Raw genomic sequence first — 25,694 nt, 5'->3', positions numbered from 1 at the left:
TGAAGCATATGATAGGCCAACTACAACCACCGCAAGTTCTACTTTCTCATTTACAGTAAGTTAGACAGTAGCGTTACATCAGACAATACAGCAGAAAACTTGTTTTAAATAAAAGACTCTGACACTTTGATCCTCTGCACTTTATTCAATGATGAACTTAAGTCTGTGATATTTGTATTCCTCTACATGGATTTATAACATGTCGGGATGAAACTCTTTGTATGAACCATGACGGCTGATTTATAGGATTGTATAACATGCTTTGTGTGAATGCACAGAAACACTCTGTGTTAACAGCTGGAAGAATTGTGAATACAGCACTAACAGGAGAGGTGGTAATTGGTCCCAATATGAAAGTGTACAATGTGCAGTGATGTGTACAGAGTATTTACACTACTGCAAAGTCCAAACTATCATACATACAAATGGATAACCAAAGAAATACACAGCAGATTAAACAACAGACATGAAAATTCAAACATCCCAGAAGGACGTTCAGCAGTTACATATTAAGTTTTGTTTTTTTAAATCTACAATATACACTGTTAGCCGTGGCAGAGACTCCCCATCCTGCATCTGTACTGCATCTGTACTGCATCTGTACTGTCTGAAATATTATACAGTAGCTTGGATATGATCGAGCAGAGTTAGAAAACAGACATCAGAAATAATATAAATAGCATTTTAGTGGTGTGATGGTTCATGCAGGAGGCTAAATGTGGTTAAATCTGTTAGTCCTAAATGCATTAATACAGATGACATGTATTCATTTAGCGTTATGATAACAACTATAAGCTACAGTAAATGACTTTTAAAGGGTTAACCCACCATACAAACACTTTCTGGCACATTTTCAGTTTAAGATTGAAGTGAACAGATGTTGATTCTTTTCACCCCGAACTCGTTAGCAAGAGGCTAAATGTGTGTCCAGACTCGAGACGACGCACATTTTAGAGGCGGTGCGATTGTATATTGAGTCAAAGCAAAGACACAACAAAAAGTTTGGTGTTCCTGCTGAGTCATGATATCCAGATTCACACATGCTCAAAGCATATGTTGAAATGTCATGCACTGACTGTGAAGTGAAAATGTGTTTCGTACTCGGCCTGAACGCACCTGAAGTTCTCCAGTCTGTCTCAGATACTGTAAAGTCTAAATGGTGAAAGGAAACTTCCAGAGCAGGGTTAACTAAACCAGAGTTAGACGTGCGTCTCAAATTGCATACTTCCGTACTACACAGGAAATATTTTAAGTGCACTAAGTGCGTTCACACTGCATAGTATGGGAAAAGGCAGCATAGTTCTGGCGCACTCAAAATGGTCCAAAAGTTGAGTGTAGAATGACGGGCACTTGTAACCCTCAACGGTCGCCATCTTTGTGGCGAAGCGGAAGCCAATTGGGGACAACATGGAGCCTGTTATTTATACATCTTTTTTGCACTACGTACCAATACTGTTGTCCAATAGAAGCCATCAGTAATGTTTGTTGGGTCCGTAGTGATTAGGTATTGCAAACAATAACGCGTTAGCTAACTTGCTCCTGGTTAGGGCAGCACATTTTAATCAGCACTGACATTGTGGCATAAGTTTGGTTGTTGTGTGGGTGAAGACAGAGGTGGAATGTTGGCCATACTGCTCCACTGTACATTTTCAATTCGCCCTTTAAAAACAAGATGAAGAAGAGGGGGTTTAAAAAAAAAAAAAAAAAGCCATTGTCACCAGTAAGTGCAAAACGGCCCTGTTAGCTATACATGTTTTTTCCAAGTACCAACACTCTTGTCGAAAAGAAGCTGCTGGTGATGTTTGTTGGGTCTGTGATGACTGTGAACATTGAGCTTGCAATTAGCTTACTGGCTAACGTTGGTATTCGCTGGTCCGCTAACTTGCTCCTAACTACGATGGCTCATTTTAATCAGCGCTGACGTTGTGGCCTAAATTTGATTTCTGTGTCGACAGAAATAGTAGTCAAATGTTGGCGATAATGCTCCATCGTCTGTTTGCTATTTGCCGTTTAAAAACAAGATGAGGAAGAAGAGGCGGTAAAAAGGAAAAAAAAAAAAGCCATGATCACCAGTAAGTGCAAAACAGCACAGTTATAATTTTTTTCCCAGTAGGTACCAAAAGTGTTGACGAATAAAAGCCACAGGAATGTTTGTTGGGTCTGTAATAATGTGGTACACTAGCTTGCTAGCCAAGGTTAGCTTTCGCTAGCTAGCGAACTTGCTCCTAGCTAAAGCAACACATTTTAATCAGCACTGATGTTGTGGTGTAAGTTTGGCTATAGTCAAATGTAATAATGCCGTTTGCAATTTGCCGTTTAAGCTGCAGCTTAAACTGCAGCGTCCTCATGAGGATGCAGAAGAAGAAGAAGAGGCAGTTGAAAAAAAAAGCCATGGTCACTTCTGGTAAGTGCAAAACAGCAGTGTGCGTCTTGAGACTTCCTTGTTGAAATTAGTGCGCCACGCACGTACATAGTGTACTACACTGACGTGTGCTTATGGAGGTATGTGATTTGAGACACAGTGAGTATATAAGGGCTAGCTAGACCTGGGCTAGTGCTGCACTCAAATGGGGTTATGTTTACTGTGTTCACGCGTTAAGGCTCCATATGGACCCCCTCGTTGTGAAATTCACAACCTTTTAAGTGGAAATGTTCTGAGTGCTCCTAATTCACTAGTTTGTATTCATAACTACCTATGTCATAAACAAGGGGTGGGTTGGTAAATCCGATCTGTCGCTCTACATGAAAGTGAGAGCCCTGTTGTTCGAAGAAACAGAATGTTATATTTCTACACAAATTAACGAACAGTTAAGCCCAGTCTGTGCCAGAGTACACTCCAGCACCCAAAGGAAGTATTTCCAAACCCACTCATTAGGCTCAGGAGTTCCATTTGAATGCAGCATAGGAAGATCAAGGCTAGCTAGACCAGGACTAGCTGCATCAGGGCTAGTTAAACCAGGGGCAACAGGGGCTAAATTCATATAGGTTGTCCTTTGTTCCAGAAAGCAGCTAGCGCTGTGGTATAAAATACAGCCTTCAGTTTGAAGAGTTAGCATCCTAACCCAGTATGTTAGCCTTGGTTCAGTTAGCTCTGAACAGGGTCACACCTTCATCTACCTTCACAAATTTACACGTAAAACACATAATAGTCATCCATATATACACGTTAGCATATCTAAAAACAGTACAAACAGTAGAAAATACAAAAGTAACAAAACAGAAATACATTTTAGAAAGCATTTGAAAATACAATAAAAGAAAAATAATACTATGATAAAACTAATCTGAAATTTAGGACAAACAGAAAAATAAGACATAATCTTAATATTTAAAAAAGTGCGTAATGCTTTCTAAATGTTAAGTGAACTTATTGTACTGTAGTTGCACATTAAAGGAGCAGTTACAGGTGTGTCACATACATAAACATTGAAAAGATTATAACTTGGCATTTATAAAATTATCCATTTAAAAAAAGAGAAATTAAACTGTGAAATGGCCATCATTTATTATAAAAAGAAACAAAACATAAATATAAAAAAGCAGAAAATGGAGTGAGCTTTAATTCAGTCCTCGTTCATAATCGAACACACTTCTATTTTTTTTTGTTTAAAAATGCCTCACCAAACTCCATTAAAAAGATCTGACATTTTAAAAATGCTCTACTACGACTAAATGCATATACCTTGTTAATAATAACATAAAAATATAAATTTTAACATACTCGTACACAGAGCATCGCTTGTTTAGATTTAATTTGACTAAAAGTACAAATTTTCATCGTCTACAACATCTTGTGGATGATGAGGAGGTTGCGCCAGTTCACACTGTAGTTATAATGGAATAAAGTGCTGTGGATCATTTCTATGATACGTTTACTGGAACAACTGTGCACGTTGCCGACCCTTTGCTGCCTTTGAGGGCTCATGAGAAGGTGTCTGTAGGTCTACAGGAAAGTCTGAACGTGAGCATTTTTCATTCACACTTTCAGTTACTGTCTAACAAACTTTCAGTCGCTGTTTGGCCATCAGACGAGCAATTATAGCCATTTCATACCAAGCACATATTTTCATCGGAAAAATTAGCATGAAATTTCTAAAATATGATTTTGTGGGTTCTTACCAAGTGTGCACATCCCTGCAGAACATTCATATGGAGGTAAAAATATTCAGACAGACCTCAATTCCAGTGGATTTTCACCAATGAAATCCTTTGTTCCATCTAATGTTATACCTCCAAGTCACAAATTCAGGAATCCTCGGATAGCAAAGGAAAGACTCGCCCTACTCTCCCTATTTTCATTGTTTAGGTTTAGGCAAGAGGAGTGGGACTGGTTAGGGTTCGGGTAAGAATGTCAGGGTAAGGCAGTAAGGGTGCTTTCACACCTGCCCTGTTTGGTTCGGTTCAATCAAACTCAAGTTCGTTTGCCTCATTTCAGCAGCTTGTATCTGCGAACTCATTTTTTCGGTCATCACCCAAACACCATAGGTAAGACCAGTAACTCGAAAGCTTTGCCTTCCCATTCAGCTCTCTCTTCACCACAATGGTCCGGCACAGCACCCGCATCACTGCAGGCACTGCACCAAATCGCTGATCCACCTCACGCTCCATTCTACCCTCACTCGTGAACAAGTGTCGTAGACTGGCTCTGGGGACGTGTGCACAGTTGTCATGCGGAAAATTTGTGTGCAGATTTTCCATTTTCCTTCACTGCATTTTTGCATCACACTAGTGAGAAACGGCTTTAAGTCTGACACGTACTGAGGCCTTTAGATTCTTCCAGTGTTCCTAATAAACTCACTGTAGGATCGAGCCCGGTCCTGGAACTTTGGACGGTTGGTTACTAACAGTACAACATTTAAACAAAACAGCTTTGGAGTTGTTCAAAGGCGTATTTTGTCCATTGGATCAACTCTGTCGTTCTTCTGTCTCTTCAAACAGATTTTCCTCTCATCTCTCTTCATCTTCTGCTTGTCTTCAAATACATTTTAAATAATAGCAAGAAAACTTTTAGCCTACATCAGCATTGTTAAGTTACCTGAGGAGGTTGTACGTGGCCGAGGTTACACAGGTGACTGATGGAACGTGGCTCATCTCACATTTCTTACACCAAATTTGTTTTTCTGTTCCACTTCCCTTCCAGCTCTAACATGGCGGTCACAGCAGATCTCACAAGGCAAACTACTTCATAAAAGAAAGTGCAAATTAGAAGAACAAAGATCCCCCAACAGTAATGTTGATTAATCTGCGCAAAATACACTGTCAACAGGCAGAGGAGTCACAAGCTGACTGCATAGCTAGAGTAAAGGTTTAAAGCAAATCATACAAACACTGTATAAAGACACAAAAAACACAAAGAGAAGAAGTTCCTAAATAAATGTCACCGTTACTACTGTAATTGCACGAGGTGTCCTTTATATGGTTTGTTAGTTCCCTAAATAATGCTAACTTTATTTAAAGTGCTTGAAAAAAATATGACTACTGGCCCCCGTCAACTCTGGTCACACTGACAAGCCACTGAATGCTTCTACTAGTCACAAGCTAAGTCATGGCAAGACCCCAAATGTCTACCAGAAAGGAGCTTCCTTAACGTCACTATCAGGTCCTCAGTTCAAGGTAATACCCACAAGCAAGTAGTAGTCACATCCACTAGCCACAAGACTAATCACAGCAGGATCCATCTAGGAGTAACGGCATTCACCAGCAACAGGATTTTAAAGGTCTTGGGCAATATTCTCACTTTTATCAATAGCAACGCCCACTAGCCATGAGACTAGTCACAACAGGAGCTCTCTAGAAGTAACAGACTTCACCCATGACAGGTAGAGAATTGGAATTTTCAAGGCTTTGGAAAATTTCAGTTCTCAGATAGTGACTACTACCACTAGTCACTGTCCACAACTCCTAGCCACAGGTGAGCTCATAGGACCTCAAAAGTGTACCTAATACCCACATCCACAAGCAACTGATCACACCCACCAACCACAAGGCTAGTCCAAACAGGAGCTACATGTAAGGAGTCCCCTCACTTCACCAGCAACAGGATTTTGAAAGTTTTTGGGCACCATCGGCCACATGACGTCACTGTCAAGACCTAAGGCAGGATCAGTGTGATATACATTAGCAGCTGGCCCCACATCCACCGACCACAGGACTAGTCACAACAGGAGCCATCTCAAAATAACAGACTTCACCCACGACAGGTAGAGATTTAGGATTTTGAAGGCCCACAAGAGTCTACCAGAAACATACTTTTGTTACCCAAACACCAACAGAGATTTTTTAGCTCCTGTGCAATTTTGTCAGGTAAGATCAAGGCCACAACCACTAGCAACTGACAACATCCACCAACCACAAGGCTAGTTGCAAAAGGAGCCATTCATCTACAAGTAAAGGCGTTTCCTACCTTCACTATTGGCAGTAGTTTGAAGATCTTGGGCAATTTTAGTCCTCAGATAAGATCATCACCACCTCTGGCTACTACTGGCTGCACTCAATATCCAAATAGTGGGTTATAGTAGTAGCTCAAATGTTTACAAGAAAAGAGCTTCCTTCACTCAACCATCAACTGAGATCTTTGGGCTCCTTTTTACCCAGGTAGGATCAAGATCCTACCTGGGTAAAAAGGAGCCCAAAGATCTCAGATCAAGATCCTACCTATAAACAACTGCACTAGCCCCAAGAGTAGCTGCAACTGGAGCCAAATTATCTAGAAGTTGGGGAATCCCTTCAGTTTATCAACAGCAATGCCCACAAGCCACAAGACTAGTCGCAACAGGAGCCAATCCTCTAGAGGCAAGGGAGTCTCCACTCTTCACTAGTGGGAGGATTTTGAAGATCTTGGGCAATTTTAGTCCTCAACACCACACCTGGCCACCACTGGCCACACCCAGTAGTATCACAATGACTCGCAGTAGGAACCCTAATGTTTACTAGAAAGGAACTTCCTTTGCCCAACCATCAACTGAGACCTTTGGGCTCTTTTTTACCCAGGTAGGGTCAAAGCCATACCTATAAACAACTGACCACACCAACTAGCTGCCAGACTAGCTGCAATTGGAGCCAATCTTCTAGAAGTTAGGGAATCACCTTACCTCACCATTAACAACATATAATTTGGACATCATGGGCATTTGCGCTACACAGGCAGGGTCAAAGTCTGAAGACAGATGGTCACAGGACTGAGCCTCTCAGTCAGCAATTCTTCAAAAAGTGTCCAGCTGATTCAAGACAATGTAGATGCAACAAGAAATCCAAACACCGATTCGCTGTTAAGAAATTTCATGAACAGTTCTTATATTGTTTTGATGCCACATCCCAGGACTTCTGTCAAAAACCTTAAACAAATCAATGCAGCAGCCTGGGAGCTTTTTATCATGGTTCATTTCCTGTGCCTCAGACTTTGCATTAGTTTCAGTTCAGTGCTGGGGAGGCTGAACGATGCGGCATACAGTGATCTCCATTTTCCACAACAAAAGAGAAGGAAGACAAAGAAGTGAAAAAAAGAATCCACTCTCCTTTAGGAATACAAAAACAAAACTTTAGAAGCAGGTCATTCCATCAGGCTCGGAGGTTGTGGTCGCTGTGGCTCCGCCTCCGACCCAAAACACAGCCATGCTGGATTTTGACTGATTGATTTTGGGGATGCCAATGCTTCCTGCTCTATGAAGACCAGAAGTGAAATGGGTCTGGTTGCTGCTACTGCCACTGGTGTTGAACTGGAAGTCCGGGTCCAGAGCTGTATCCGTGGAAACAACCCATGAAGCTGGACGCCACTTTTTCAGGGTGTACGGAGTCTTGACACGGCGTTTTATTTTCTCACCTGAACTGCTCAGACTGCCGTTTTCTGTCAGAGAAGCATCATCTGAGGAGAAGGACAAAGGGAAAACGTTAGAAAAAAGACTGGTACATTCATACCTTTTAGAGATTTACAATAACAGGTACACAACACTGTGTGAGTGGTATCATGTTGTTTTAGGAGCTTGTGCTGTTTCTGCAGACCTCTACACCGCTGAATCTGAGCTTATTTACTTCTTCTTCTTTTAAACCCTTTGCAGTCGGGCCAGTCAAATGACAATCAGTTCTTACACATTTAGGCTAATCTTGACTCACCTGTGGAGATGCAGGATGAGGACAAATCCAGGGAACAAGGACGCTCACGCCTCTTGGCTTTGGCCGATCCCAGATCTAAGGCTGAACTTTGTAGAGCTGTAGGTTGTGGAGTTGGAGCTTCTGCAGGACCTTTGGTTTCTGAATTTTGATTTTCTGGATCAGGACGCTCTAGGACTGGAGCCTCTGGATCTGAGGCTGGAGCTTTTAGGGCTTGATCTCCTGTGGTAAGGGATAGGGCATTTAAAACTAGGGCTTTTGAAGGTGTGGTTGAGGTGGCCGGGTCTTGTGCTTGTGAAACTGAGGATCCTGGGACCTCTGAGACTAGCACTGGAGTTTTTGCTGAGCCAAAATCTGTATTTCTGCATCCCGGTACCAGGGCAGTGGCAGCAGAATGGACCAGATGATCCTCTGGGCTTCTGGTAGAGTCAGAGGTCTGTACTTTCTGAACACATGGGCCTGTATCTGATCCAGTCGGAGGGGCCTGTGGTGTTAGGTCATGGTCAGACGGATCTTGTCTCGCTTGACCAGAAAGTAGAATTTTATTTTCGAGACTTGAAACAGGAGTGGTGGATCCACTCAACTGCTGACTTGCTGGATGTGGCTCAGGTTTAGGAGTGCTGATGCCCTGTCCCTGACTGACCTCTAAACCAATCATCCTTCCAGGTTCATCCTCTAAACCCTGGATCTTAATGTCTGATCCCGGCGGTATCCTGTTGTTGTTGTTGTTGGAGTTTGAGCCTCGTCCTGAAATTATGTTTCCGGCTCGGGACTGATGATGAAGATGATGCAGATGTGGAGGCGGTTCACTCTCAGCAGGCGGTTGTTCTCTTCTCAGCAGTGGTTCATGTTCATCAGGACTGGAGTTGAGCAGGTTCATACGGTTGTCTTCTCCTCCCATTATCCCTCCCTCCATCTTCTCCTCCTCTTCCAGCTGGGGCCCTGCTGGATTTGTTCGACCTCCACCTATCATGCCATTCGTCACCAGGGTGGGGACACCCGCACTGTAGCCATCAGCGACCACCACTGTGGACTGGACTCGGCCTCCAGCTGCAACGCTGCCTCTTGTGCTGGTGTTGTTAGTCACCGTGGTTACTGCATGGGGCTCTGCAGCTGTGGCGACTGTTACTGTGTTCATCTTAGCGACCCCAGTTTCCACCTGAAACACAAAACACCACTTCCATTACCAACATGCACGCTGATAGTTTTGATGAAGTTGGCCATAAAAGGGTCTGTTTACTCCAGGTGATATCTGGGATCAAAATACCCCCTGAACACCTTTCTTAGAAGACAGATGCACCTGCATGGCTGAAATACATCCAACATCCCTCAGAACATTTGGTACCACAACCAACCCCTGCAATTGTCTCAGTGATGGTGACGAGGTCAACATAAAGTGACTGTCTGATAATCAGGTGTTGGATGGAGGATCAGTCCAACTGTACCTGTCTGTGGTTTGACTTGAACTTTCCCAGTTTGAGTCGAGAAGAGGCCGAGGAGGTTTTGGGGAGGAGGTGGAGGCTGGTGGGCCTCTGGGGTAGGTTCTGCTGTTTGGGGAGTGCATGGGTTGAGGAGGAGGGAGGGGTATCAACCCCACCAACACCCCCTAGTTCACCCTGAAGAGTCAGCACAGGGTTGTTCACCTGGAGGAAGCACAGCAACAGATCTCTGGTTACGATTCAAGAGCAGCCAGAGAAGCAGTTTAGTGAAGTAACAGTAGTGCTGTAGTCAGGCAGCGTCAGTACTCCATATCTTTAAGGCAAGGTACGCATGTCTTATTTTGTATGTAAATGTGTGTGAAGTTTTCTTTTTAATACGACGCACCATCTGAGGATAACACATCTGCAATTTCCTTATGATTGCATAATGACAATAAAGTTCTTGAATCTTGACCAAAATAACCCAGTACCAAGTAGTACTAAAAGTTTGCCAGTCAAATGATACCAGCATTTAATCTTTTCATAACCAGATCTAGAAAAAAATGACTATTTGTATGATGTTGCTGGCAGCCAATCACTGCAAACATTTTTCGATGTGCTGCAACATTTCATCAGCCCATGACTGCAAAAGCTACAAACCACACAGTATGTGGTTTGGTGAAGTCAAACTCTGTGTACCTGACAGAGCTGGCAGTTCAGTGTTTTGAGATGGTGTCATTACAGGGTACTGGTACTGTAATTTTTTTAAACTGTACCCAGCCCTAGTTGTAGCATACTCCATCAATGTGTAGTAACAGTAGTAGTACCTCAGCAGTTTGAAGTATCTGATGGTACAGCAGGTTGGAAGTTTGTGGTTCTGTTGAACCGAACTGTTTCTGTGAATGTTCCATCAAGTTTTCATCTGAACTTTCCCTCAAGTTCTTATCAACCTGCAGAGACAAAAGAGACAGACGTTGACACATGTTGATTAATGTTGACAGACTGAACTTGGCTCAGAGAGGAAAAACTACATAAATAAGACAAAGTTCAGACCTCTTTGGGGTCCAGTTTGGTGGCCTCCAGGTCTTCTTCAGTGAGCTGTAGGCACACTGGGACACTGGGCACAGCGCCACCTGGAGGACAGCAGGGACATTTACAGCAATCACTGAAGACATATCCACAATATGACTGACCAACAGCTAACAGCAGTTGGCACAACACATCGGCTGGAAATCAGTGCTAACATTTGCAAGCTAGGCAAACTAGCTCTTACAGAGTGAAAGCTAGTTAGCTTAGCTTGTTAGCTTACATGTAGTGAGGGCAATAAAAACTCAACCTGCTGACAGTAAACACATGAAGGCTCATTCAAACACTAGATCTTCTTGTCTCAACTGCGACAAGTTCCAGTCAGTTATCAAAAGTTGACAGCTCATCTCCGGGCAACGCTGACTTTGTTGTCAGTCATGTGTGAGATACACACCTGTGTGTGTGGACTCAGAGATGGTGCAGAGGGTGGAGGCAGGTGTCGGGGCGGTGGTAGTCGACACATTGCTGTCAGAGCTGGACAAGCGGGCCTGACTCTGACGGACGGACAAACGGAGAATGACAGAGATAAATAACTGTGACAGAGGCTTGCTGGTTTACACTGTCTCTCTGGTTGGACTGGTACCTGCGCCTGCTGCCGCTCGTAGTTGATGGAGTTTCTGTTCTTCTCAGCACCGTCTGCTCCACTCGTGGTTGTCCTGACAACTGATGATGGGTAGCCGTCTCCCTGGAGATTCTTGACCACGCCCACCTGAAGATCCTCAATGTAGGTGGAGGCGGAGCCAACCTGAGGAGGCCAGCCCCCCTGAGACAGGTTCCTGACAGAGAGAGAGAAAACTGATGTACTCCTTTATTTACTGTGTGTGTACCTGAGGTTGTGTAGTCCAGTGTGTACTTGTGGTTGTGTACCTGTGGTTGTGTACTCCAGTGTGTGTACCCAGCAGTGTGAGTTCACATAGTCTCTCCTCTGCACACTGAGCGGTGAGTCGAGCTTCAGCGTCCTGATCCCAGCAGTCCTCCATCGTCTCCTTCAGGGAACGCAGCGCCTGAAGTACACAGATAGGAAAAGTATTACTGTCATTACATGTTCAGTACTTTCACACAGTAATTAGGAAGTTTATTTTTTTATTTTTATTTTTATTTTTTTTATATACTTTATTAATCCCCGAGGGGAAATTCAATTTTTTCGTTGTGATCAAGGATTTAAATGAATTATTAAATGTGGAGAACGACCACTTCAAACATCATCAGTACGCTGCTGATTAAGACACTCCTCAGCAGTCAAACCAGATGAGAACCTGAAGTGAAACTATACTGAAAGGTGAGAACAAGTTGGGACAGGTGAGAACAGGTAAAAGCCGATAAGGACAGACAACACAGTTGAAACAGGTAAGAACAGGTGAGGACAGGTGAAACAGGTAAAAGCAGGTAAGGACGGGTAAAAAATGGTGAGGATGGGTGAAACAGGTATAAACAGGTGATAACAGGTGAGAACAAGTAAGAACAGGTGATAACAGGTAAGAACAAGTAAGAACAGCTGAAAACAGGTAAAAACAGGTGAGCACTCACTAGACTGTTCTCTTTCCAGGCTTCAGGGAATCTGGGTCTGAATTTCTCTCTGACGATGAGGATCTGCATCTCCTCGAAGGTCGGGTGATTCCCAAGCTCGGTCTGGAACGCCAGCTGGTACTCTGGTACTGCTTCACCTGAACACACACAGCAGGTACATTATACTGTCGTACTTTACTCATCTCAGTGAACAACTCATCAAAGTATTTATAAACCAACTATGTTTTTATAACAGAGATCAAATTGTCTCCACTCTGAGGAGCCACATCAGTAACATGCTGCTCTAACACTGATGATCCACTATTAACCATCCAATAATATCACAGATCAGAGATCAGTCACAGGAGGCATTTCGTGTGTTGTGTTAGTTGTGTTGCAGTGTTACCTGGGAACAGGTGAGAACACCTCCTGAAGGTCTCCCAGTACAGCAGCCCCAGAGCATAAACATCCACCTGCTTCAGCGCAGACTCACAGTCCCGCAGGTTCAGAGCTCCGCCCAGAACCTCCGGAGCCATGTACCGCACCATCCCCACCTGCCAGCACACACACAGGTAAACACCTCCGCCTAATATCACACCTGTCTTATCATCATCATCATCACATGACCTGACCTCAGATATGGCCATGGTGTCATCGTCTCCGGGGCGACACGGCCGGCTTCCCGTCAGCCTCATGGACAGACCGAAGTCAGCGAGGACGCAGGACAGATCGGCTCGGACCAAAACGTTCCTGCTGGTCACATCTCTGTGGGCCACGGCTGGTTTATACTGGTCTGAGTAGAGACAGAGGACACACCAGTCTGGACCTGTCACATTCACCTGTTCAGAGGTGTGTTAGGATTCTGAAACATGATGAACCTGGTTCCATACAGGACCCAGTGTCCTGGTTTTTATCAGTGGCCTGCAGCTAACATATCCAGACCTCTAACACCAGGATGTGATGTTACATGTGCAACAGATCATCAGGAGACTAATGAACATGTTCTAGTTTACATCCATGTCTGAAAACAAATATATATATATATATATGTTTCATTAACATTTTTTTGTCAAACAGGAGGAAATAGTTTTGATTGTCAGGGACTATTTTCAGCTGCGGATTAATCCATATTTGTAGTGAGTGTCAGTGTCAGCAGGACGGTGTGTGTGTAACTACAGAGTGTGTGTTTATGGTGAAACTACTTTTGTTTTATAATGGAAATCTGATTTTAGTCATGCTTTTCAGTGACTTCAGTTCTGTGAGTGTCCAGCTGGAGGAGCAGTGACGTCTGACTGACTGCTGTGATATAATGAACACCAGCAGCTCTGAGAGACACGCACTAAATTGTCTTTACAAGTGCAGTCAGTCAACCAGTCAACCTGTTAGTCAACCAGTCAGTCAACCTGTCAGTCAACCAGTGGGTCAACCAGTCAACCAGTCAACCAGTGCGTCAACCAGTCAACCTGTCAGTCAACCAGTGGGTCAACTAGTGGGTCAACCAGTCAACGAGTCAGTCAACGAGTCAGTCAACCAGCCAACCAGCCAGCCAACTAGTCAGTCAACCAGTCAGCCAGCCAGTATGTCAGTCAACCAGTCAGTCAACCAACCAATCAGCCAGCCAGTATGTCAGTCAACCAGATAACCAGCCAGCCAACTAGTCAACCAGACAGTCAACCAGTCAACTAATCAGGAGGCCAGTCAGTCACCGACATGTTTAACATTCAGCAGCATCACTTTCTGCTAATAAGAAGACATGAAAGAGAATAAACACTCCTGACAGTAAAAAGAGACTGACTACAAAGACACAAACAGACGAACAGTATTTCTCCCGGAAAAAGCAGAATAATAATTATAAAACATTAATATGCTAGGTCCGTACCAAACAAACATGTTCTCATGTCTGGAAGATGATTCATAGGATGGAGCATCTCTGTAGCTCCACAGTGTTTCACTTATAGTGACACATCTTACCTTCATCACATCACAGCTCCTGTGAAATTACGATGTGTCTGTGATGCTGATAATATCTGGATTACAGTGAATGTGTCCACTAACAGCTACTGTGACACATCTGCTTTCACTGTTGCCCCCCCACACACACACACACACCATCCTGCCACATATGGCTCATTGATTAATCTGCCACTAAAAATAGTCCCCAACAATCAAAACTATTTCCTCGTTTGTTTTAAAAAACTATACTGAAATTAATTAAACATATGGATTTGTTCATTTAAAACTAAACACACAAAGATGCAACAACAACAATATTAACAATAATAATAATAATAATCAAACCTCCTCTGTAGAGTTCAGTGTGCAGGAAGGCGAGTCCTCTGGTCACGCCGTGAGTCATCCTGCAGCAGGTGGACCAGTCCACTGTGTGGACAGACAGGTAGCGAGACAGACAGCCCTGAGACACACAGACAGAGATACAAAGAATTGTTTAAAGCAGTTTTTAAAAAAAGGTTCACTAACACTGAAAGATGCGGGTATGACACTTTGAACATGTCTGCCTGCCAAATACATGTACGTGTGTGTGTGTGTGTGTGTGTGTGTGTGTGTGTGTGTGTGAACAGACAGTTAGCCGCTAATTACTCTCTGGCTGCTTCACAGGAATGCAGCAAACCAACAGACCAGACATCACATTGTTTGTGTCCATACATACTTGTACTACATAGTGAGGACCAAAACAAGTTTTTAACCAACAGAGTGAGGACATTTTGGCTGTTTTGGGGTTAAGACTTGGTTTGAATGTTCAGGTTTAGGTTAAGGTAAGGTTTGGGGAAAGGCTTTTAGTTGTGATTGTAGGATCAGCGGCGAAGGAATGTAGTCTGTCAATCAGGGTCCTCACTAAGACAGAAGTACAAGAATATATGTGTGTGTAAACAAACAGTGTGTCCATATAAACAAGAGGCTGTAACTGTTTATGTGTCAGTTTGTGAATGTGAGATAAAGGATAATTTCATTCCGTGTGTGTGTGTGCGTGTGTGAGTGTTAGTGGCTCCACACAGGAAGTAAGACTGAAGGCGCCGTCTTCCAGCACAATAACATAATTAGTAGAGTGTCAGACAGTGTGTAACCACACTGACTGTCTGCTGTCAGCGCCCCCTACAGGGTGCAGACTCAACTACAGCCACAACATGAACACACAGCGTCCTGATCGCTTATCTCAACATGTACAGGCCGAACTGGATGGGCATTTTTAAAGCCTGAAGCTACTAAAGCATGTTCCCAAAATGTTTCTGCAACTGCAGGGTTATGATTCTTTAAATCCATGATTCAATTAGAATTTTGATTTTAAGGTCAGGATTTGATTGGATTTTTGAATTAAGCTATTTTTTCAGTAATAACGACTGTGGCGTTTTTGGATCATCGAGTGCTGATTGGTAAAGATTGGCAGGTCATTGGCTTTCTTCCCTGACAACAGGAAGCAGCTCACATGGACTCCATATTAGACTCAATAAAGACATAAATCAGAGTGCGATGAATTAGTACGACAACTCAAACCGATGCAGTAAAGAAGGAGAACATCAGCCAGCCCTGGTTGGTTGGTGTGCTCACTTACATGGGGGTAGTACTCCATGACGATCAGGAACTCTGGTCGTCCGTCAGTTGTCGTCCTCTCGTCAGCGGTCAGGTAACGGGCGATGTTGTCGTGTTGCTGCAGCAGCGGCAGGCAGTAGATGGAGCGCTCGTTGGTGTAGTTCTGCCTGTTGGCTGAGCTGAACAGTTTGACGGCCACACAGCGCTCATTCAGACAGCCACGAAACACCATGCCATAATGACCCCGACCAATCAGCTGCCAGGAGGGAAAGATGAGGGTCATAAGATAGACAGAAGGACAGTGTGGTGTTCCTCAGGGCTCATATTTAGATCCTCTAACATATAAGTTTCATATGTTTAGACTTCAACAGATAAAACTTTCAGTCATCTATATACAGTAGGCTGAGTTTAACCAACGTACGGTGCAGCAACAATATACAAGACAAGATATAAACATGTAGTGAAATAATATAAAGATATAAATACAAGTACTGCATACGTAAATACATGTAGTGTAAATATAAATACAGGTAGTGTAAGTATAAATATGGGCTGTGTTGTGTTTATATACATTTAGTTTATACACTCAAACTGATCAAACAATAATTTCAAATATCCATATTAACTGTAATTAACTGTAGTCACTACATATGCTGTCTGTGTGGTTTCATTTCAACTGTCCTGCCTCTTTTTAAAGGGACAGTCCATGTATTTACTACTACATTACTACAGACATATGTCAGTCGATTTACTATTGGATCCTTTTAAACTCCCAAATTGATTTCAGTATCACCTTCAAAAATTCAGTATATTGAACGTGTGTGTGGTGTGTGTGTGTGTGTGTGTGTGTGTGTGTGTGTGTATACCTCCAGTATTTTGAGATGATCCAGGTCGACAGAAGCGTCTGTGTTTGCAGCCTCCATCACATCCAGAGCTGACAGACTGTGTTTCTGCTTCCCTGTGAACACAAACAAACAAACACCCACACACACACACACTTAGTATTCATTATTACCAATCACATACTGTGTGTCCTCACTGTGTGTGTGTCTGTGTGTGTGTAATCAGAGTGTGTGTGTGAGCACCTTTCATCATACGGTATCCCAGAAACAACGCCACGATGACGATTGCTGCTATGGCGACAGTTACCAGGGCAATGAGCGCTGTCTTCTCCCGCCTCAGGGGCTGGTGATCTGTGGGGTGATGATGTCAGCGTTAACATCACCGTTACATCATGACTCAGAGACAGGAAGGCAGTTCAGTTTGAAAACATGTGATGGCATCACAGAAAATGAATAATAATTAGTTTGGTGAATGCAGCACTTTTACTGTAGGACATGAATACTTCTTCCACCCCTGGAATTTTCTGCCCAGCAACAACCCATACGAGGCTCGTGATTGGTCATTGTTCAGTGTGACCACCGGCTCACCTGTCTGTCCGTCATCCCGCCCATCATTCTTCATCAGCCTCAGGGCGGGGGTGTCGGCAGTGGGCGGGGCTTCTGTAAAGTTGGTGTTGCAGAGGTCTCGGCTGCAGCAGCAGAATCTGTAACTGCCATTCTGGATCTGAGACGGTGGCGCTATCACCATGCAACGGTCGCCACGACACTCCTGCTCGTGGCCAATGTGAGTCCAACAACCTGGAAGACAGGAAGCAGTTTGCATTTGGTTCAAAGTAAGATAACTCTGTGTGTGTGTGTGTGTGTGTGTGTGTGTGTGTGTGTGTGTGTGTGTGTGTGTGTGTCACCTTGCTTGACCAGCTGTATTTCCCCGTCGGGTCTTTTTTCCCACAGTCCAAAGCAGCGGGAGCCGTGGACGCAACGAACCGTGCCATTCTCTCGCACCACTCTTCGCAGCTCATTGGTCGGTCCGTTGTGAAGCTCCTCCCCCGGTACCTGGTCAGTGAAGGCACACTCTCTGTCCTCGGACTGCAGACCTGAACACACACACACACACACACATCTCTTCAGTTTTGGTGTAAATGACCACCAGAACACATCCTGATCACTCAGACCACTCGACGAGTCGGTCTGAGACATCTGACCACAAATCTTTTGTAGTACACTAACCTGTCCTGATGCGCCCCTGACAGAGACTACTTCAACAGTGCTGGCCATGGTGATCGTTTTGGTGAAGTGATTTAGACCTGAACAATGTCCTGGCATTGTTCCTGAGCAAGAAGTCCATAAACACACACCCAGAGAGAAAGTAGCGTCTCTTCCAGTGGACACACTGATGATAACAGATGATGATGTATTTTGTCATTGTGTGGAGTTGGAGACGAGAGAGGACAACACTGAGTCTCTGCCTCAGGCTGCTGTTGTTCTCCTATAAGAGGTCTATTAAACCAATGTCCCATCATCTCGTCTCTATAACCTCTCATGTCTCTCAGGACACTACAGTTTGATTTAAACAACAAAACGTCTGACCACATCGCGGCACTTGACTTTTTTAAAGGTATTAAAATTTGTATTTTTAGAATAGCACCACCTTGAGGTGAAATGCCATGCAATTAGATTCTGTCTCTTAAACAGAAAGTGTCATACAGTAAAGTTTACCTGTGTGTTTACATAAATATTTTACTTCCAGAGACTTACAGGGCTAGCTGGTAAGCTAATTGCTAACATGCTAGCACTAGTCAGTCTTTGGCTGGAATGCAGCATGCTAGGTCGGCTCAATAAACACAAAAGTCTGTGAGTGAGTGATGACGCCAGTGTTGGTGTTTGGCCATTGCTCTTTTGAAATGAACAGAGTGCTCCAGGAGTGAGTCCTACAACCCAGAAATAAGTTGGCATGTTAGCACTTCTTGTTCCCTCGTCTTGATGTCTGAAATAATGTCTGTGGTTAACACAAGCTGAAGAGACTTATACCTTTTGTTCTACAACATTAAATACCCCACTGTGAATTTTGAAGCTGTGTCTTATAAAAGCCGGTTGCAAACAAGTTGCTAAATGAGACTACAGAACGCCATCACGCCAAACACGACTTTACAACCTCTTTGTGTTGGCAACATAAATCATGTGACTGTTGTGTAGTTAATTTATAGCCCAATGTCTGGTGATTGAATTTAGGTTTCAATAATCATAAAAGTGGTGTTCATTAGTGAAGATTAACTTGCTGAACAAAATGTTAAGTATCATAATTGTTTGTTTGTCACAGAGCGTATTGTCTGCAATACTCCAAAATCAACCAGGGAACCACAGCGATGCTGACGTCAGCGTCAGACTACAGAAAAACGTCATACTTGGAACAGTGCGGTGACAGGCTAACAGAGCTGCCCTGTATTTTCTGTAGCCAGTGTAGCATGATAGCATGGCAGCAATAGCAAGCTAGCTAGCTAACTAGCCAGCTACTACAAGAATAAAATTTAACAATTTAATTCTTCATCCACACTCGTTACAGAATGGGAGAGCACACTGCTGTCATCAGATGAGTGACAACCATGTTTGGCTCATTTTCTGTAACCACTGGAAAGTTAGCATGATAGAATGGCAGAATTAGCAAGCTAGCTAACTAGCCAGGGGCAGCTGTGTCTGTACGACACAAGCCGTACATTTATTTTACCATTATTGACTATTTTGTTGAAAATGTTGGAAAAGGTGATGCCACTGATGACAAGATTCTTCTTTTGGTGATTGTTGCTAATACGCTGTTTTACAAACTATTGTTATCGGTGGAACTTCTCAGGATTTTTATTCATTCAACAAAGAGTTCAGTTAGGGTTAGGGTTAGGTTAGAAAGCATGTTAGCTCAGTTGCTAACTGGGCTATAAATGTCCACAGTGTTCTACCAGCTGTATCGTGAATGTACTTGTAAATCAAATCTGACGCTCTACACTAAAATGAGAGAGCTGTTGTTCGAAGAAACAGAGCGCTGTATTTCTGCATGAATTAAAGAACTACATGAACTACGATTCATCACACTCCACTTAGCACTCTGCTGCTCTGAGAGAGTGGTGTTCGGAATAACCGAAGGGTACATTCAAACAACGCTCTGAATTTACTAACGTCACTCAGAGTGAGTGTTTCTGAACGCACCCTGTGAAGTCCTCCTGTCTGCTCAGTGTATGTAAACCAGTTAATACCAGGTTAATACTGGTTAACAGTGTAACGAGCTCTGACACCATGTTGGATGCTGCCACCATCAAACCAGTCAGAACCAGCTCAGCAACACTTTCTGCTCTTTAACCCTTTAAATGTTGAGTTTCTTTTATTTAAATGTCCCCCGGATGTTTTGATGTCTCACGTTACCATGGCAACCACAGCGCCCGCTCAGCCCCCAGTTTTTGATGAACTACAACAAAGCAGCTTCACACACACACACAAACACACACACAGACTAATACAGTGTAGTACAACTGCAGTCACGACAGACAAACACTCCGGCAGAGATCAGGTGTATCTGCACCTGCTGTTTCTTTCTCTGTTTATCACAGTTAATGTGATTATTAACCCTTTACATTTTAATAACCCTGACACAAAATTTGCTCCAACAATAGGGGTTTATTCCTCCCCAGTGTCCGTAAACACAACACATTAAAACTGTGCTGCATTCGGGGTTTAATGAATATTAATTTAAGGTTGTCTGGTGTATCCATTCTCCATCTTCACTGCTGCTCCACCAATCTACTGTTCTCTGAGCCACGCCCCCTTAGTTACTGTTGCTAACGTGTCCATCTGAACATTCGAAAATGTTCCATAAGGAGTTTGGTTATAAAGGCGGCAGATTCACAGTAATTTATGGAGCATTTCACAGAGAAGTATGCCAAAAAATATTAAAAAGGTCAAAGTATAGTATGGCAAAAATTTTAATGAAAAATGTCACATAATAATATGTCATCAAATATTTCATCAATTTCATCAAATTTCATCAAATATGCAGAAAATTTTCAATGAATCATGTCGTCTCATAGTATGCCCCCTTAAATATTTTATAGTAAAGTATGCCAAAAATGTCATCAAATATTTCATAGCATAGTATGACAAAACTTTTCATCAATATATTTTGCTCTGGGGCGTCGGTGGCTTAGTGGTAGAGCAGGCGCCCCACGTACAAGGCTGTTGCCGCAGCGGCCCGGGTTCGACTCCAGCCTGTGGCCCTTTGTTGCATGTCACTCCCTCTCTCTCTCCCCCCTTCATGCTCATCTGTCCTATCAATTAAAGGCTTAAAAATGCCCCAAAAAATATCTTTAAATAAATATATATTTTGCTCTACTATACCATGACTTTTTTGATTAAAGTTTTTGCCATACTTGATGGAAATGGAAACTTGACGCCAGAGTTCTAACTGATAACCACTGATTTTACAAAATAACAGATTCTATCTGCTGTAGCCAGCTAGCTACGGCCCCGATCATACAGAAAGCATTTTATTTTTCTATTTCATTTTGTCCTGCCAAAGTTAATGCATCCTGCTGTCATTTCAAACTCAACACTGTATCTGTTTAAAAATAAAAGCTCATTATCATTTCAGTTTCAGTTCATTTTCTAAAAAGGCGCTTCAAATATAGCTCTGCCCCCTGTGGTGACACTTCACTACAACAACATTTCAGCTGGCACATGAACAGACACAGTGACTGAAATAATAGTAATAACAATAAAAATAGGACAAGAATAATCCGATGACATCACACATGTCGTGAAAGACGATTGGTGTGGACGATCGTATAGTCTGTCATGTCTGTCGGCCAAGTCACGGCACATTTTTATGACTCCACAATCACCTAATGTGACATAGTGACTGTTGGAACATACAAAAATGGCGTGTAGTGTGAGCCTGGTATAAGAAATACAAAAAACTGACGTTCAGATAATCAAAAAACTTCCTGCTCTCCAGAAGATGAACCGATGATTGTATATAAAGATGGACAACACATCTAACACTAATCCCCACTGTCGAAAAATGAAGCCAAAATATCCCAGATATGGACGCCGCCATCTTAACATGGTGGGGTCATTTGGAGCCAGAGTCTGAGCAGTATTGGGTTCGCGCTGTCTGACCAGTCGTGAGTAGTGCCGTTGATCCCGAGCACACCGTCAAGCATGACATCACACCCCTTAAAACCAAACTGATGAGAAAACGAACACTTGAACAAACATCAGCGTGATAAGAACTACCTAAAAAAAAAATTATTCGATGTGTACTTTGAGTTTTAGTTTGGCCCCATCAGCTAACATGGAGGGGGCGGGGCTTAAGACCTTTACTGCAGCCAGGTGGCGCTCCAGATGTTTTGGCTTCACTTTGCAGGAGATTTCAAGTCGTCCATCTTTATACACAGTCTACAGGATGTAAAGAGACGATGATCCGTCAGGACAGACTTGTGTACTGTCAGCAGGTCTCAGGTCTGTATAAAGTGTCTTTGTCCTGTAAATCCTTCAGTGAGGGGCGGGGGGGGGTCGACGTCAGCTCTCAGGAATCTGACTGACCCTCCCCAAACTGAGCTGGAGACAAACTCACTGTTTAGTCTGCTGTACACACACACACACACACACACACACACACACACACAAATGACAGGAAGGTGGAATGTGTGTGCGTGTGTCTTATCACACAGATCACAACAAAAACACAAGAACTGACTCAGACTGGCTGACGACTGTGTGTGTGTGTGTGTGTGTGTGTGTGTGTGTGTGTGTGTGTTTATATAACACAGTCAGGATGTACGAGAGAGAGAGAGTGTGTGTGTGTGTGTGTGTGTGTGTGTGCGCAATGAGTTAATTGCAGGAACAAATAATTAAGTGAACCAGCAGGAATGCGTGTGTGTTCCCGTAACACACTCCACCCTGCTCTCTTAAATGTTCCAGTGAAATGACAGCAGTGCATGATGGGAGCTGGAGTTCTTCAGCTCTGCTTTTATGCTGCGTTCCATTTACCTGGGAATGACGCCACAACTGAGTTTACCACGTTCAAGTACAAGTCAGAAAACCAAGATGCTGCAATAACAGTTCTAGCCAGGTTAGCCACCGTTAGCATACCAGCTGATTAGAACACATTAAGCAGGATTTATATATACTTAATTATTTACTTTAATTTCACAGATAAGAAACAATAAACTGTGCAGACAATAAAGCCTCCACAAAAATAGCATTTTAAGTCTTGTGTGTGATTTATCCTGGCTTCATATGAGCAGAGGAAATCTCCGCTAGTCGCTAGGCTAATTTATACAATGTAAAATGCCATAGGCTTGTGCTAATAACGTTAGCATGTTGTATTTGTTGGATAAACATGTTTAGTATATGACAGTTGTTTTGTCAGTGAACCTTGTGAGTTGTAATGGGGGGTAATTTTGGTTACCTTAGTTAAATGTTGCTGTTGTCCCTGGCTTCATATGAGTAGAGGAAAAGTCTAGGCAAGCTAGGCTAACAGTTTACCTCTGCTTCCAGTCATTGTGCTAAGCTAGGCTAACTGAGCGTGGGCTGTTTTAATGAATGATGTGAAGACGAGACACAGAGAAGTCTGAACTGACCGGAGACGGCAGGCAGCAGCAGGACGTACAGCAGACACACTGTTAATGAAGCCATGTTGGATCCAGCTCACAGGTTCGAGTCCCTGCAGACGTCACAGAAACACTGAAACAGCATCACTGATCCTGGGTCAGATTATCCTGAGGGAAACACACCCACAGCATCGCCTCCTCCTCTGAAAGAAAAAATACAGATGGAAAATACATTTTTAATTTTACTTTTTATCTTTAATTTACATGTTACAATCAGAATCATACTAGGAATTTGGAGTGCTGCTGCACAACATAAATATTTATCTATTAAGAAAAAATTAAATTAACAATAAAAGCAAATTTTGAAAAAATCCAAGAGATGAGTAGCCTGGAAATCCAGACCCAAATCTAGAAAGATTTAGGGTCTGGCCATGAGTAATGCAAATGGCCCAACTCGAGGGGCGCAAAACAGCAAAAACGTCCTTCCTGCAAAGGAAAGACTCGAGCGCCGTCTTCTGTTCCTCTTTTAGAGAAAAGGCCAAGTCTAACTCGTTCATTGTAGCGGCCAAAGCCGTTTCAAACAACTGGTGTTCATCCGTAGCCATCTTGCAGTGTTTACTGACTGATTCCGGACTTCGTCATCGCAGCGCTGTCGTCATCTGTTTAGCTCGCCTCTGGCCCGCCTATATCAGATACACCGATGTGATTGGTGCAGCTTGGTTTCATGGGCATAGGTAATGAGCATCATTACTGATTGCCAGAGTGACTCGCTGAGCAAATTCAAATTAGGTTAGACCCCAGCCACCCTCCTCCTCTGATAAATAAAGAACAGTCCCTAACTGATCACGTCAGTACCAGTGTTATTATAACAGACTTTATGTGATATTTAAAATAAAACTGTTATGATCTACTAATTCTCCAAAAACACCAACAGTCAGTCAGATGACTCAATATCGACCTTAATGTGTTTTATTACCTTTAATTTTCTCAGAATATCTCAACAGTGAAACAACGTCATTTATTAAACCAATGATCAGTCTGATGACCTCATCAGCTGTGATGTTAATATTTCATCTCTGTGACCTTCATGATCCGTTTTTATAACACACCTGTGATACACCTGCACACACACACACACACACACACACATACAGATTTACGATACGTGTGTGTGTGTGTGTGTGTGTGTGTGTGTCACCGATCAGATCACAGATATCATTATCGATCACCTGTGATGTTGGTCTGCAGGTAAATTTAACGGCGCGTTATTAAAGCTGAGAACGGAAGGGAGTGGCCCACACACGCACACACATACACACGCACGCACACACACACGTTAACGGTGTGTGTGTGAGAGAGATAAAAACGGTTCATACCGGGAGGATGACTCCGGCCGGCTCTGCAGGAGGAGATGAAGCAGTCTGTGTGTCTGTCTGTCTGTCTGTCTGTCCGTCTCCCTCTGTCTGTCTGTATTTCAGGCCTGTTCTGGCCCGGTTCAGTTCGGCTCAGCTCAGCTCGGCGCGGCTCGGCTCGGTTCGGTCCGGTCCGGACTGTCCTCTTCAGGATGGATCCGGATCCAGCTGCAGGTTCCTCCTCAGCAGGATGAGAAAATCCGCAGAAACGGAGGTGCGCTCGGTTTGTCTGCACCACAGGGTCCGTCAGAGGCACAAGACCACCGCACACTGAGCTTCCGGAGGATACTGTCAGAATAAAAGCCCCGGAATCTAGCTATTTTTAACAAAAGATAATTCAGATAGAGTATACAGGGGGTGGTGTACAAAGTCAGTTTGTAAGTGACAATAGACACTGTTATTATAAAACATACAGATATTAAAGAAGGATTTCACTGCTGGTCATTACAAGAGGTCCAAAACCTACAACTACCAGAATGCACTGCGCCACACTGGACCAATAAACACACCTGCTAGTTGGTGATGTAATACAAGCATGTCTGTTTTGACAGTGGGTGTATAGACCATAGGCTGTATAAAAATATGGATGTAGTCACCATGACGTCACCCATTGGTTTCTGAGGAGCGGGTTTGAAGCTCAAAGTAGGTGGCTCTGGCCGTCGCCATTTTGGCAGTGCCTGACTCCGCCCAACTCCGGGCCAATCAAAAATGGGCAAAGAGGCGGGCCAAATGAAGCCTAGTTGCTTAAACATGCCCACCTTGCTAGAAGCTGCTAAGTTAGCTAAGGCTAACAAGCTAAGGCTAACAAGCTACACTACTTTGGCTAGCCCTGTGGTGTTGACTGCTCCCGCTCATGCTCCCGCTTGGTGCCAGCTCCCTCACGAAACAAAATATCCAAAATGCACAAACACAGCTGAGAGGTCAGGTTCAATGATTTGTGAATTAGCTGAGATGACGCCTAGCAGACCGCCAACGGCTAGTAAGCCACCCATGATGGCGCCACCTGTTACCCAAAGTGACCATGCCCTTAGTTATGCGCAACTTAAGCCTTAATAAAATTTAAACGGATGAGTTATAAAAAAAAATTTCACCCCCCGTACAGTTGTCATGAAAGGGGAAATTAGTTATAGAGACCAAAACCATTTTTTGTACCAGGCTGTAAACATGTTTATTTCTGCTGTAAAG

General features: G+C 43.4%; 1 protein-coding gene across 1 annotated transcript; it reads right to left on the bottom strand.

The window, feature by feature from the left end:
* Window positions 1–131: 131 nt before the first annotated feature.
* Window positions 132–24,755, bottom strand: LOC126393255 (bone morphogenetic protein receptor type-2-like). Its single transcript, XM_050049252.1, has 20 exons — window positions 24,474–24,755; window positions 23,128–23,300; window positions 17,410–17,598; window positions 17,093–17,302; window positions 16,748–16,855; window positions 16,529–16,620; window positions 15,685–15,918; window positions 14,415–14,529; window positions 12,749–12,909; window positions 12,523–12,670; window positions 12,138–12,274; window positions 11,478–11,614; window positions 11,194–11,386; window positions 11,005–11,104; window positions 10,578–10,657; window positions 10,352–10,474; window positions 9,552–9,749; window positions 8,110–9,265; window positions 6,655–7,861; window positions 132–6,612 (listed from the first exon to the last, which is right to left on the bottom strand). The coding sequence occupies exons 2-19, from the start codon at window positions 23,180–23,182 to the stop codon at window positions 7,539–7,541; spliced, it is 3,759 nt and encodes a 1,252-aa protein (XP_049905209.1). The 5' UTR covers window positions 23,183–23,300; window positions 24,474–24,755; the 3' UTR covers window positions 132–6,612; window positions 6,655–7,538.
* Window positions 24,756–25,694: the final 939 nt, after the last annotated feature.

The sequence above is a fragment of the Epinephelus moara genome, chromosome 7 (genome assembly GCF_006386435.1).
Source record: "Epinephelus moara isolate mb chromosome 7, YSFRI_EMoa_1.0, whole genome shotgun sequence".
NCBI lineage: Eukaryota > Metazoa > Chordata > Actinopteri > Perciformes > Serranidae > Epinephelus > Epinephelus moara.
The sequence above is the reverse complement of the archived record's forward strand: the minus strand, read 5'-3'. Positions and strand labels throughout refer to the sequence as shown.